Source organism: Antennarius striatus, chromosome 7 (assembly GCF_040054535.1).
Source record: "Antennarius striatus isolate MH-2024 chromosome 7, ASM4005453v1, whole genome shotgun sequence".
Lineage (NCBI taxonomy): Eukaryota > Metazoa > Chordata > Actinopteri > Lophiiformes > Antennariidae > Antennarius > Antennarius striatus.
In genome coordinates this window covers 15150939-15165746 of record NC_090782.1, presented here as the reverse complement: position 1 = coordinate 15165746, position 14808 = coordinate 15150939, and the positions used below count along the sequence as shown (strand labels likewise).

Here is a 14808-nt window from a genome sequence, read left to right as displayed (position 1 = left end):
GGAAAGCTAACAACAGTTATCAACACAAACCCATTTATCTCAAGTTAACTGATTTATTTAGTTGTTTTATTTGCTTTAATCATCTTCTCACATCCAAATTTTTATTACTTATTTTGTCCATATCTTCTGTGTTTCTAAGCGAACACGTCTCACTGATTTACTGATAAATACAATTATGATTCAGACAGAAACATCCAGCTGCAGCTGTTGGCTGTTATTATTTGAATACCTTAAGAGCAATCACAAAGTCAATCAATCACAAAGAGCAATCAACACTGATTTTTATTGGTTTCTGATATGCCAGCATTTTCTAACTCAAAAAATAACTCCAACTAACTCCAAAATAAATTAATCTACGTCAATTTTTTTTACATCCAGAAAAAAGAAAATATCACTAATAAGGTAATATTATACCTCACCTTTTCATGATGGTCTACTCACCTGAAATACAATACCTTTCAAGAAAACTGCAGGCCCGTAATTCACCACATGGGCACATAATTAAAATTTAATTCTGTCTGCAGAAATGCTAATTTCTGGGCTGTGTTTTATTTAAAATCCATTAATGGGCTTCATCATGCATCCCTATGAGTCTTTGTTCTCTCTCAAATTTCTGCCGCCCAAACATTGCCCACTTTCTCTCCTTTATCTTGCAGACAGCATCCCGACAGACCTGAAGGACCCCTTCTACACAGACCAGTATGAGCAGGAGCACCTGAAGCCTCCTGTGGCCAGCCTCCTGCTCTCTGCAGACCTTTACTGCAGGGCGGCAAGCCTCATCATGAAGAGCGACGCTGCCAAGCCCCTGTTGGGCCACGATGCCGTCATTCAGGCGCTGGCTCAGCGTGGACTCTATGTCACTGACCAGGAGAGACTGGTCACAGAGAGGGACCTTCGAAAGAGACCTCTGCAAATGGTAAGACATGGTTAAGTCCTTTTTTTAATTCCAGCTGCTTGGGATATGCATTAATAACTCAGTTCCCTGTAGCCATGAATTTATTACATCTGAAAAAACTTTTTACTCTGCATTTTGACTATTCTTCATCACGACTTTCCTTTTTCTCAATATCTGGTAAGCGTTCATTCATACATTGTGATTTTTCACCCAGGGGAGATATTCTGTACCAACAACATTGAAGAGCAGCAGGAGTAAAACATTTTGCAGCTGTTTGCAAGCATTCATGTTGGCTGTATATTACTGAGTGGGAGATGTGCTCCATGGTTAAATTCTAGCTTGTTGGTGCCTGGACCTTGCTCATAATGAAAACACACATTTGTGTATAAAGAGCTAGCTAGGAAGTGATTTTAATAAACCTGCTCCTTAAAATTAAATGGCCATTAGGCTTACTGCTCACTGTCATCAATAAAGTTTTACTGCTGGTATGATCAATAGATGATGAATTATTGTGTTCATTCAGTTAAGAGAAGTCTACTGAATGAAGTAACCAACCAATCATTTTACTAATAAACAGTTTATGAAAGTGATTTCTTATGATATTTCAATTTGGATTTCCTCCTCCTGGCCAAGTATTATGAAAATTAATACTGGTTTGATAATTCACACCAGCTTGAAAAAAAAAATCAACACCACTGTAACCCAATGAACAAGTGTCTCAAATGAACAAGGGATAATGATTGAAAAATGTGCAGCGAGAAGGAAAAGGTGTTACTTATTCTCAAACTCACACAGGCTTTTGCTTTTTCATATCAGATCCCAAAAAATGCCACAGCTTTAGCTCATATAGGCTTCAGGTCCTGTCGTTTCTCACTGTCTTTGCAGCTAATTTTTCTTCACGTGTTGGAGCCCAACACAGAGAAGACTTTGCAGGCATCCTGTTGAGCGAGGAAGAGGAATCCTCGTTACTTGGGGGCAAATTCTCAATAGGAAGCTTTATTGCTTCATTGCATCACAACTGAAATACAATTAACACAGTTTGCCTGCAGTCTGTTTGGAGAGTCTTGCTGGTTTTAATTTCCCTTCTATGCTAATTCAAAAGTTATTTAAGTTTAGTTGGTGTTTACATTTCAAGTGCTTTTTTTGTGAACACGACACATATTTTGGCACCAGCTATATTCACCAGGGTTTACAGACAATTTAATTTAAAATGATTCCAGTGGAATTTGCTGTTGCTCAGTACCTATTACCACAACATTTGGCATTATGAATTGTTGCACTTGACAGTCAGCAACACTACTTTTTATGTTTATTTTTCAGTCCGGAGTTGAAGAGGTATTCAGATCAACCACAGTTCATGACTTTCGAGAAGCAATGGAGTGAATTTGAACGTGCGTTGCTGACTGAATGTGAAAATGAGCTGCTATCTGAGTGAGAAACTATCTTTAGCCATTTCTCTTTCCTTTTTCCCAATAAACCTCGATCCATCTTTCATTCCTAAAAGTACCCAAACATTTTTCTTCTTCCATCCCTTTCCATTCAGATTTTCTGTCTTTATTTTTCATCTTTCCTCCATCATTACACATCCTTTTAATTGACCATCTATCTACTTTTTATTTATGTTGTGTTATCCATCATCATAGAGCAGGGGTGTCAAAGTCAAATACACGGAGTGCCAAAAAAAACTAATTTTCTACAAGCCGGACTGGTTCAATGTTTATTACAACATATTGAAATGAACATAGCCTATTGAGCCAAGAGCTAGTACAGTGTACAGTATATTATTTAGTGATTACATGAATAAAGCAATATTTTGTTATGCCTCTGCCTGTAACTTCAAGGGGAAACATTTTCAACAGGCAAACAGCAAAAAAGTAAATGTCTTTCAAAACAAAATATGTTCCTTAATATCAAGATAAAGGAAATTGCATGCACTATTAACTGAAAATGCATTATTGTGCATGCATCATTGCATGCATAATAATATTGTGCATGAACAATAATAATGCATTATTGTGAAAAAAGTTTTGAAAATTAAAAAGAAAATTATTGTGCTGCTCTATGATCTTACCAATCACTGCTTTCAAAAAGTAAAATAAAATAAATAAATAAATGGCTGGTATCTGCGTCCATTCTGAGTCCATTCAACCGAAACAAATAAATAAAATAAAATACAAAAATTGACGGCACACAGGCAAAACAGTAAACAAATGCAAAAATGTAACTAAATTTAATTCTAAAAATATGTTACTGCTCTGTGATACTCACTTGTCTGAGGCTGACCCTGATATTTGATAGTGTCTCATCTTTCGCACAAGTTCATCAATGTTTGGGGTCAGGCTCTGAGCTGAGGAAATCTTCAGGATATTAAGTGAAGGTATTTATTAGTCAGACGACTGCTGTGTGATGTTTTGTTCAGCTTCATCAGGGAGAACAATTGTTCACACAGGTCTGTGCTACGAAGCATAGAGAGTGTCCTAGCAGCTTGGATGCACAGCTGGGGCATTGTGTCGGGATAAAACGTGCAAACTCAGCAGAAGACATACAGGTTTACTTTTTACCTCTCTGAACATACACTCTGACTCCCACCTTGCTTGAAACCCCCTGCTCTCAGCGTCCACCTTCCTTTTAGACATTTTTGAGAAGGGGAGTAGCTAAATTCAGCCTCCGGTCTGACTGCTGATAAACAATGAATCCAAAGCCCGCTTGCTGCACTGCAGTGACTTCTGCTACAGTTGCATAGTGGGGAATGTAGTTTTGTTGCGTGAAAAACACCAGCGGACGGATGTGGCCTGCTGGCCAGTTCTAGGGGGCCATAAATAATTCATCACGAGCCAGATTTGGCCAGGTTACGGGCCTTGACTTTGACATATGTGCATAGGGAATAGAGAAGAGAATAAAAATGTATGTACAGCTATGTGCAGTTTTTAGTGTCCCAGCTTCCATTCGTCCTCCTCCTCAGTGCAATGTGGCGTTAGCGGATGGAAATAATATAGGGGGGTGTCCAACAGCCGACAGTTCAATGCTGTTCACGAGAAAAAGACAAGACCTCCACATTTTGTCTGACCACTCCCGGTGCCATCCTAATCATAACTAACTGTCTGAAAGCCCTCAAAGGAAACATATTTTACTGGGATCCTAATGATGTGTCGCTGAAGCACATCACACTGCCTCCCGCATTAGCTTAGCCCCACCATCTAGTTGGCCAGCCCTCTTTCATTGTCTCCTCTCCATACTCATCTGTTGTCTCCTCCACTGATTTATTTCCTATTTTCACTGTTTTTCTCAACAAATCCTCCAAGCCACTGTGCATAAGTGCGCATGCACAGTGCCTCGTGTATGTGGCGCACGCGCACCACACCAACGGGGGCATGTAGGCATTGACAGAGGGAGCTAATTAACATTTAAAGCCAGACTAGATAAACAGAGCATCTGACTGGGAGTCCATTTGAGCAATTTTATAATAGTAGACATTATGAATGAGAGATCAGTTTGGGACAATGCTTTTCAAATATAGTGTAGTTGGACATCTGACAGCTTTGTGAAATTAATTGGAAAAGGTATCATATGGTTTAAATCAAATCTAATTAGCTTTAGAATAGCAAAGGTGCATTCTTCAAAAACGCATGTCTGCTGCATGTCGTAATGACAGCTCAGATGGGAGGTCATCAATTATTCAAACGCTGCTTTAAATAAAGCTTGATATAGTGACCCAGAGGTGTCCAGGGTGGACTCTGTGGTTGTTTAGAGTCTGCAAATCAAGTGGAAGTCCATTTGTGACCCGCAGGGTTGATGGCTTAAAGTGGAAATATCACTGAAACAGACAGACAGAGTAAAAAACTGCCCCGTCTGAGTTTTAGCTTTATGCTGTTCTGGATAAAATAAATGTTGCTTCATAACGTTTTAATGAACATTTTTTTAACTCAGCAGTTTGTGAAAGTATGAATTTCCAGACTGTGCGATTTTAGGGGATGTTTAGGGGAGCTGTAGTCATCAGTAAGCAGCAGAGGTAAATAGATGCTGATCATTCGTCCGACACAAATCATAACTGAGCACACAGACTGACATTTTCATTTGGTTTTTGAAGTGATGCTCTCTTTTCCTGTCACTACACTGCCCACTCATCCTTCTGCCTCCAGTCATGTGACAGAATCGCACATGTGAAGACACATGATGAGAATCACAGTTAATGCCCACTCAGTTGCCTATACACATTCTGCAGAACTGCCGCTTTCCTCCACCTGTAAGAATGAGGGAAAAGTGAGGGAGAGTTGTGAGGCATGCTTACAGTCCATTCGGCCTTTTTCACAATTGGTGCGATGCAGGAGCTAATTAAAGAGATGTGAACTAAAGACTCTTCCAAGAACATGTATTGTTTTTCATTTCTTCTGTGGACAGGGGAAAATTATGTAAAAAGTAAAGCAAAAAGTATAAAAATACATACTAATGTCTTTGCTAGATGAATCAAAAGCCAGTATATCTTTGTTGCTATTGCTATGGCTACCACTTAGGTGATGCGAGTGACGTAGTCCCGATAATGCAAGAAATCTAGGTGATGAATGAAAATAAATGCTGTGCATTCTGTGTGTGTCCTCACCGTTACTGGACACGGGTGTTAAGTGTGTTGTTGTTGTCTGGGCATTATGGTTTGAGTTGAGTTTTATGTCATTAAAAAAAAGAAATGTCATACAGTGCAATCCCTTATAGCATTATACAAAGTTTTGTGCTATGAGGGATTAAACAAGCAATAAAAGTAAATGGAAATATAGTGAATGCATGATTACATTTGAACAATAATGCAGTGAAAAAAATTACACTGCACACAGTGATTTAAGGAAATGTTTCCTCTCCTTAATATAAATACACATCAGTTCTATTTGAGGATCAGTTCTGATATTGTGCCTTGCTATATAACTGCATGACAAATTGTTTTGTCCATTCAGCGTGTTTTTCTGACTGTGTGACTGATTGACTCGTGTACAGCATGAGGGAGAAGAGGTGAATACATTCCCTCCTCTTTTCTGCTGCCTCCATCTCAACCCCTATTGAGCAGGCGCTCCGTTTCCATGGTTACACCAGGGTAGGCATGATCGTATGTGTGTGTGTGTGTGTGTGTGTGTGTACGTGTGTGCGTGCGTGCGTGCGTGTCTGTGTCTGTGTGTGTGTAGGTGGGTGCATGGGTGGGTGCATATGCTTATGCTTGCATATGTCATATGGTCTGAGGCAGAGAATGCTGAAATACTGGATTTATACAGACAGGGAGAACGGCCTGCCTGAGACGACTTCAGACAAAGACGCACATTCACACAGACAGGAGAAAACACTCCTGAACATCAAACTGTCTTCTTCAATCCCTATTCTTCCTCTCATCTCACTAACAAAGAATAACTGAAGCATTCAGGTAAAAGGGAAGCCCATCCAAGTACTTTCTGTCCTCTTCTGTAATAGCAAAGTCACAGCCAGTATGTCATGTTCATTGGCGGTGGTGACACCCGGCCATCTCAGGATGGATGGGTAGGCAGTGAGCAATGCATTAGCTCATCAAGTGAGCATCCTTGTGTGTCCTTTTGGGCCGATATGTTTTGTGTTTCCGGTGCATGTTTTTGCAGTAATGTGTCATATTTATGAATTGATTTGTGTCTTTTATCTGAAAAAGAAGATTATAATGCTGAATCTACTGAGGATAGCACGAGTTAACAGCCGTCCCATATCAGCTGATTTGACGCAAGTCGTGATTACAAGAAGATGTGTTAAATAACAGAAATATCATTTCACAAGGCAGTAAATGGAAGAAAATAAGTTTCAGTGAAATTAATCCTGCAGTAACCTTGAACATTTTTTTCAGTGCAGGAGACTCGACTTAAACATTGGCGAACCTACATTTACTGCTCTGCATATGAACAATTCCTCCATCGTCTGAAAGAAGATATGTCTGTATTCTTATTTTTGTAGTTCCACAACTGACTTAAAAAAAGCCACAGTCTCCATTGAATTTTCAGATTCGGAATCAAGTTAGAATTAAATGCTACATTTCATCTCGATATACTTTTATGGACACAGGATTCGGTGTGAGTTTCTTTATACAATTAAGAATACTATTAGAAAATTTTTATATATCTACTGATTGTCAAGTTTGAACCTGGCTTTGTCTTATTCCTGACAAAATGTTGCGATAGAATTTACCCTAATTAATTCATGCTACAGCTGATTAGCCACATGCAGCGTTTAATCGATATCTCATTGTCAACTTAAATTACTATTTTCTATTCCAATTTTAGTTGGCTCATAAATGAGACGTCATATTTAATCTTGAAAAGTTCTGCAGGGACTAGATAGTAAATGCAAATATTCATGATATGGCAGTAATGGATTCACATCCCAAACAAATGGACTTCCACTAGAGAATACTTTCATAGCAGAAGGTTTAATTCCTACATAAATAGTTTACAGAAAAACAAAACAACAATATCAATACTGTACTCTTTCTCTACACATCAGATGATGTTCACACAGTTATTGTGCAGCCGTGACCTTGAACTGCTAACTGGTAAATTTTGGAATTGAATATCACCCAGTAATAGTGTTACCAATAAGAGATCATATTTTGTGATATTTTATTTTAGCATTTAAGAAATAAAATGCTACCTAAGACTATTATCAATTTCTCTTATGTTTAACCAGCCACTTTAATTACTGTCCACACATGAAACACTTTGGTCCCACGACTGAAGGATTTGGTGTGCAGGCGTACCTCCAGGGTAGGTCAGCGGTGGCTGGTTGCCACAATCCTGTCTTTAGTTAGAGCCCTAAGGTTAGCTTTGAGGCTTCCATATAATTGCTAGGTTTGCTTTGTGAGCTCATGAAGGGGAAGGTACAGTATGCTGTTTGAAGGCCTGATTCCCACAACTGATGCCAGACCTCACAGTTGTTATTTTGTGCGTCCAAAAGTGTGCTTGGGCATGTGTGCAGTTGTATGGGAGGGCGTTAAAAAAAAATCCTGCGTAGAGTTCAGAAAGCTATAATTCCATTTCTCCATTCGAAAATAGCTTACTGCAGGGAGAATGCATCCATGGATCATTCTTGGTAAACGTTTCAATAACTGAAAAGTTTCAGTTAGATTTCTAAATTTGTTTTGAACTAAGTCTTGGGGAGGTCTGTCATTTTTGAGATTGCAATTATTTTTAGATACTGTGTTGTTTTTTTGTTTTTTGTTTTTTGTCTTGCTGTGACTTATGGCAACTACATGTACAGTTTGTATAACGTACAGTTACTTTAGCTCTCATTTTCTGACAAACTAATACTTTGCACGTCAGTTTTTTGCCATGTGTGTCACGCAGGGATAAGACTATAAAAGGAATCCCTGAACACTAAATAATGTGCAAATGTGCCCATACACACACACACACACACACACACACACACACACACACACACACACACACACACACACACACACACACACACACACACACACACACACACACACACACACACACACACACACACACCTCCCTGTCATGATCTGAGTTTTTTATGGTGTCATGTATCAAAATCTATTAATAATAATAGATTAATAATAATAGATTCACAAACTGGAAAGAAAAAAAGTCTGTCACAGAGCGTCCGTTACAGCCTGTCTGTCTGTTTGGTCCTTTAATGTCACAACTTGTAGTGACCCTCAAAATACCCAGACGGCACAGCTGAGAGCTTTTTTATGTTTATCTGAATTGGTATGAAATTACTTGAAGCAAGGAAGGTAATGTCACACCAGACCCTAGTCTGGAGCCTCTGGGCCTGGACAGGAGTACTGTAATAATCAAAATAGACAGCATTTCAGTATTACGTCATCCTGAGTTGGTGTTAAATGTGTGTGTGATTTTGTGTGTGTGCACGTGTACATGCCTGCGTGCATGTGTGTGCATGTGTCTTACACCCTCTGTTGAATCGTAAGTTGTGGTAAATGTATTACCATGTCCTTTACATCATCCAGGTCCCGCAGTGTCGTGTATATTTTAATGACTTGACAGTAGTAGCTTTTTGTTTTTGTTTTTGCAAAGATCCTTCAGGTGGATACAGTATTGTTCATCTTAAACAACCTGGTACAGACCAGAGAAAGCAGCTTGAAGCTTTTACAAAAGAGATTTGGTTTTATTTACAACAGACACACATGCATGCTATCTTTTGTAAGTAGCCACAGCTTCTTTTTGGATTTACATTGTGGGACATTGAATCAGGCTTCTGTGGTGGATTTTCATCTATCCCCTTCCACCAAGAAGCTCTATTAAAGAGGAACGGTGTTTGGCTTTCTCTCCAGGTGGAAATGCAGAGAGCCAGTGATGCAGCGGCACAATAAAAACAGGATATTGACCGTGAAAGAGCATCTTATCACCTCATGAGAAATCAAATTAAGATTTATGGATGTAATCTGCTTAGATGGAAGAGCTGAAATACTGGTGGGTGTGCATTTGTATTTATAAAAAGAAACTGTTGAGTAGTTTTCATAGCATATGCCAAAAAACTACAAACGTCTAGATTCCCACTAAGGGCATTTGTGCATTTAGTGCTCCAGTATAGCTTTTTGCTCAGTTGCTCCAAGGTATGGATATGTGCAACTGTAAGTAGAAGTGAAGCACCGCTGAACGAAACATATGTGTGCATCAAATCTTAAGGGTTATAAAACATGACGTCATGGGACATCACAGAGGAAACAGCCAAGCCAATGGCAGGCAGGTCTGCTCTTTAAGAGAAAATAAACGTTTCTTTGTCCAGCGCAGAATCTGTCCCCCTCTATGTTTTACATTCTTCATCCCTCACTTCATCTACCACTCTTCTTTTTCCATGTATCCTTCATCTGACATTTATATACTGTCAGAAAATCTCCATGCAGAACACTGTGTGTGTGTGTGTGTGTGTGTGTGTGTGTGTGTGTGTGTGTGTGTGTGTGTGTGTGTGTGTGTGTGTGTGTGTGTGTGTGTGTGTGTGTGTGTGTGTGTGTGTTGTGTGTGTGACTACTGATATATGTTCAGTCCTAATGCTAACATGACCACATCCACTGAGTCATTGGTTCTACCCTAGCGTCTCCTCTTCAGACCATAGCCTGGTGACATTCACTATGATTACAGATTGAAAACATGTCTAGTAAACCAGATTACAGGTATTTCTTCTTGTTGTCGTTTTACTTCATCAGATCACAGCAGATTGAAATCAATATCCTGAAACTGTTGAAATAAAATGGAGGCAAAAGAGGCTTTTGGGGATCATTTGATCATTTGTTGGAGCATGCAGATCTTATAATTATGCTCTATAAACTGACAACAGCATATGTGTGTGAGCGTATTTGGTTGTGTGTATCCGAGACAATGTTTTACAATGTTTGGACAGGCTAAATGGGCCAATAGGAACCATGTTGTCAGCCTATTATTAAATGGGAATGGTTTGTTCCTGGGTTTCCAAATTAGTTATAACGGAAATGAACCGTTAACCTAATTGAATGTCACACAGAAAATTTATTGCAGAGCTAAAAATGCGCTTGCAGTGACTTGAGTGAGCGAACAACATTGCTCTTCAACACCAGTTTCCCCTTTAAACCAGTTCATGTTTGTAATCCTTTGTTCTCTGACTGTGGAGCCCTTCATCATAGTGGATCTTTAAGGAGCTGCATCACTTACTATTTGATTAATTGGCTGAGACATGAAAAGCTGCTGCCCCATTATAAATGTTTGGTTTGATCATTGAAGCTGTTTATAAAAGCCTGTTGGTGTTATGTAACAGTAACAGAGTGCATTAACTAGACAGACGTCAGTTGTAGGATCTGTGGGAAACAACAGCGGTGTGCCGATTTTGCCAAATACCTCCACACTACACAATTTTAAATTGTCAACATTTTTTCTTGACTGTTTCTTCGTCCAGAGCGCTCATCTGGCAATGATCGACACTTTGATGATGGCATACACAATGGAGACAGTGAGCGGCGAGAAGGTGATGGCCTGCCTGCGTCAGTATTCTTCCTGCAACCCTGAGGTGGAAACCCCCTATGACACAGAAGATGCTGTGACCACATGGGTCAACAAGGTGTGTTAAAAGTCGACCCGAGCTAGTTTGCGTGTGCACCTTTCTCTGATGACAGTGCTGTATCATGAACTCTAATCAAGGCAGCTTGTCCAGTACAGGTTACTGCGGATACCCTGGCTTTGTGCCTTACACCAAAGGTGGGTTTTTACAGAATTTGTGATGAAATTCCACAATGCACAGGGGACTTGGAAGATGTTCCAGGCAAAAACATTGACCTAAATACAATCAGATTTGTTCCATGCAGACTGTTGCACTCTTGCCCTGAGGTTGTACCATATGGTGAACTAAAAGCAGAGGCAAAAGCATCCTCCATGGTCTAATAAAGGTGTCTTCACTGTTAATTCGCCTCTCCTTTTGCTGCCTTTATAATTCTTTAAGAGAGCTATAAATGTACAAATGAAATTCATGGGATTATGGTTAAGTCACATGAAATCTTGTTGCCCTCTTTCTTTGGAGGATGGTATTATTTCTTATTATCCACATCTTACATGCATCAGAGTATCACATATAAGAGGTGACTGTTCTCATTAGTTATGAGTCATGGTCTTCCTGGCCATCCACTCGGATCTTAATAAATAAGACAAACATTTTTGTTTCAACTGAAGAGGGATCAAAAGGCAAAGGTTTAGCGAGTGCTGCTGTCGCTTAAGCGTTTAATTGAACAAGGAATTATAAAATTATCTATGAGGCCCTTAAGAGGGTAAAACATTATTTTATTGTTGCAGCTGTGGTTACTTGATTTAGCCACCTATAATAAATTCCATAGTGAAACATTTTTAAATGGATGAAAATATTGGGCAGTTGTTTTGTTACCAGTTTTTCCGATTGATTCACTGTTACAAACTGTCACATGTTCATCTAACATGTCTTTTCAGAGTGCTGTTTTGAGATATATGGGCGTTACAGAGACAGTGTGAGTCCTAAATGTGCAGGTGGCTCTGATTCCTTCACACAGAGCTACAGGCCTCTGTTTATGTTCTTCCAGTCCAAACATTGGGATGCTGCCAAATTTAAGCTTGACACACTCAGGCGACCTCGATCGGTAACAGGTGTGGTTTTTAAGTCCTACTGGTTGGACATGTGGCTTTCTGTTGGAGTCCTTTTGTGTTCCAAGGGTCAAAAGTTAACCAGATTGACAGTCAACTCTGAGTCCATCTTCATCCACATTGAGTGCAGGTTTGAGTGTTATCGCCTTTCATTTAATTCACATCAATTTCTTTAAATTCAAATTTCAAAAAATATAAAACCCTCTTTGGTATCATCATACTAAAGTAGAGTCCCAAAGGGTGCAAATTCATTAAGAAATATTTTTATACTTTACTCCATAGTTCTAGTTCTAACCCTAACCAGATAAAATAGGATCAAATGTATCAGTATTAGCCACATGTTAATGTCCAATTACAACAATTTCAAAATGTTTAATTAACTATGCACCCCTGCATCTCTGCTTTGTCTTTCAGGTGAACGAGTATCTTAAAGACGTCATGACTCAAGAGCAGAAGAAGAAGGAGCCACAGGGCCTGGAGACTGCTGGGAGTCCTCGGGTGAGTGTTCCTCTGGTAGTGGCCACAATTGAACATAGTTTCACTATTCTAGTGGAGAGTTTCAAAAATGTGAATTATAAATCTCTGACCAATATTTAATGCATCAACAGAACTCACTCACGTCTGTCTTAGATGATTCTCTTCTTTCAACATCGTGCTGAACGTTTCTACCACAACGACTCGGACAAGCTTCATTTGTGTCGCAACCAGAAGATCAGTGTTTTTTAATTAGGTCAGGCTGATTGACTAGAGTGCCATTGTAGAAGTTGACAGGGATTTGTGTTTATGCCATTATCTGTAATGTATGTATTTCAGGTAGCTCAGGTCACCTGTGTTAGGATTGAGTTGTTTGACAGCAGTGTTTGCTGTAGGCTTTCCCAATCACGGATGAGATAGACTTAATATATACAGTAATGTTTGTGATTAATGGTGTGTGACAATAATGCCGTTGTTGACGTACAAGTAGATCACAAGTGTTCTGTCTGTAATTTAGACCAGCTTTTATTAACCTGGATCTCAGCATTCAATGATCATCCACATTTATGCTTTCATTAACATCATTACGATGTAAGCAATGTGGGTTATTAGCCTGCAGATGATTGAAATGAAGTAGTGTGTCTGTTGTGTGTGAGTGTGGGTGATCATGCTCTCTCTCTCTCTTCCTCTCCCTCTCTCTCTCTCTCTCTCTCTCTCTCTCTCTCTCTCTCTCTCTCTCTCTCTCTCTCACCCTCTCTCTCTCTTTCTCTCTTTGAGCTCACGTTATTCCAGTCTTAGAAATAATGCAGTCGATGTCTCACAGGAATTAAAAAGACACTTGCATCAATCAGTGTGTGTGCTGGGAGCTGCGAACATGAAATCTTACGGGTTTTAGACATATCAGCAGAATGTTCTCTGCCTCTCTCTTGAGACATATTTCATAAGAGAAGTAAGAGCCTAGACTTGTGTTCTTTCATTGTTCTGACCAAACAAAACTACAGCATCAGTATGCCTTCATTAGCAGCCTAGGAGCCAAAGTCAAAGAAATGGCGCTTTGAACACAAAATTAGATGCAAGTTGAGAAAATTAATTCGTCAGCATTAGCAATACCACACTTGTAAATTGTATTCAAAGATAGTTTTATCCTTGCAATGAGATGGCGACGTATCGGGGGTGTACCCCTCTCTTTTCTCACCTCTCACCCGTAGCCAGCAGCAGACCCGTGACCCACAGAGTGGAGAAAAGCAGCTCAAGACTTGATGACTGCAATCATCCCATCTTGAAGATGGATGGATGGATGGATGGATGGATGGATGGATGGATGGATGGATGGATGGATGGATGGATGGATGGGTGGGTGGGTGGGTGGGTGAGTGGGTGGGTGATTGGGTGGGTGGGTGGATGGATGGATGGATTTTTACATCTGGCAGCCCCGTTTATCCTCCCTCTATCCTATTAACACTCCCCACCTCCTCAGACCTTGCCTCCTTCTGTCTTTACGTTGTGACTGCAATCTGAGTCATGCAGGCAGCCTCTGTCTCAGTCAAAGACAAATGCCTCTCCTCCCTGGTACTGCTGTATGATGTATCGTCTCTCACACGGCATATTCTCAAATGTTGCACAGAATATTTTGCAAGACTGATACAGCCCTACTCCTAGCACAACACTGCAGAATTTACAACAGTTTGATCTTACTCTAACCTTCCGTACTGTAGCTGAAACTGAAGTGGGCAGGGGTAATGGCAAAGGAAACACCAGGACAGAAAACAGAGCACTAATCCTTTTAAGTTGCAAAGCTGAGCTGCAGCTCAACAGGACATGTCTGGTCACAGAGGACGAACTTTGATAGGAGGAGGGAGAGCTGCAGGATGACTGAAGTGGAAATAGGTCGGGTGCATGTGTGTGTTTGTTCACACAGTACAGGATGGCCTCAAAGTGGAGATGATGAATGATGGCCTCTCTTCTTTACAAGAGTCTGACAGGATGTCATCACTTTAATTGAAGATGTTCTTCATCCTTTTCATTAAACAGGGGAGCATTTTTGGGAGTTTTGTATTCCAAAATTAAAAGATGGACTCACCTCCTGCTCACTCACCCTTTCCTCATAAAAGCAGAAAATAAATTGAGTAAAAATATTGTTTAGAAATCAATTGTTAAGCTGTTATATTGACTAAACTGTTTGTGTTTCATTGTTAGTGTCACATTTCCATCTTTTTATTATTAACTGACTAATTCCTAATGCTTAAAAATAAATTCTAGAATCCACTTCTATGCTATACCTATTTCCTGATTTAGCTGATTCTGGTTAAAAATGAAAACTTT

The 14808-nt window shown here is 39.7% G+C and overlaps 1 protein-coding gene across 2 annotated transcripts in view; it reads left to right on the top strand.

The window, feature by feature from the left end:
- camsap2a (calmodulin regulated spectrin-associated protein family, member 2a) overlaps positions 1-14808 on the top strand; it is a 34480-nt gene that overhangs the window by 4030 nt on the left and 15642 nt on the right. For both annotated transcript variants that reach the window (XM_068320337.1, XM_068320336.1), the window contains exons 2-4: positions 657-916; positions 10805-10966; positions 12427-12510. In XM_068320337.1, the coding sequence (XP_068176438.1) occupies positions 657-916; positions 10805-10966; positions 12427-12510 (506 nt within the window). The remainder of the gene's footprint in view (positions 1-656; positions 917-10804; positions 10967-12426; positions 12511-14808) is intronic.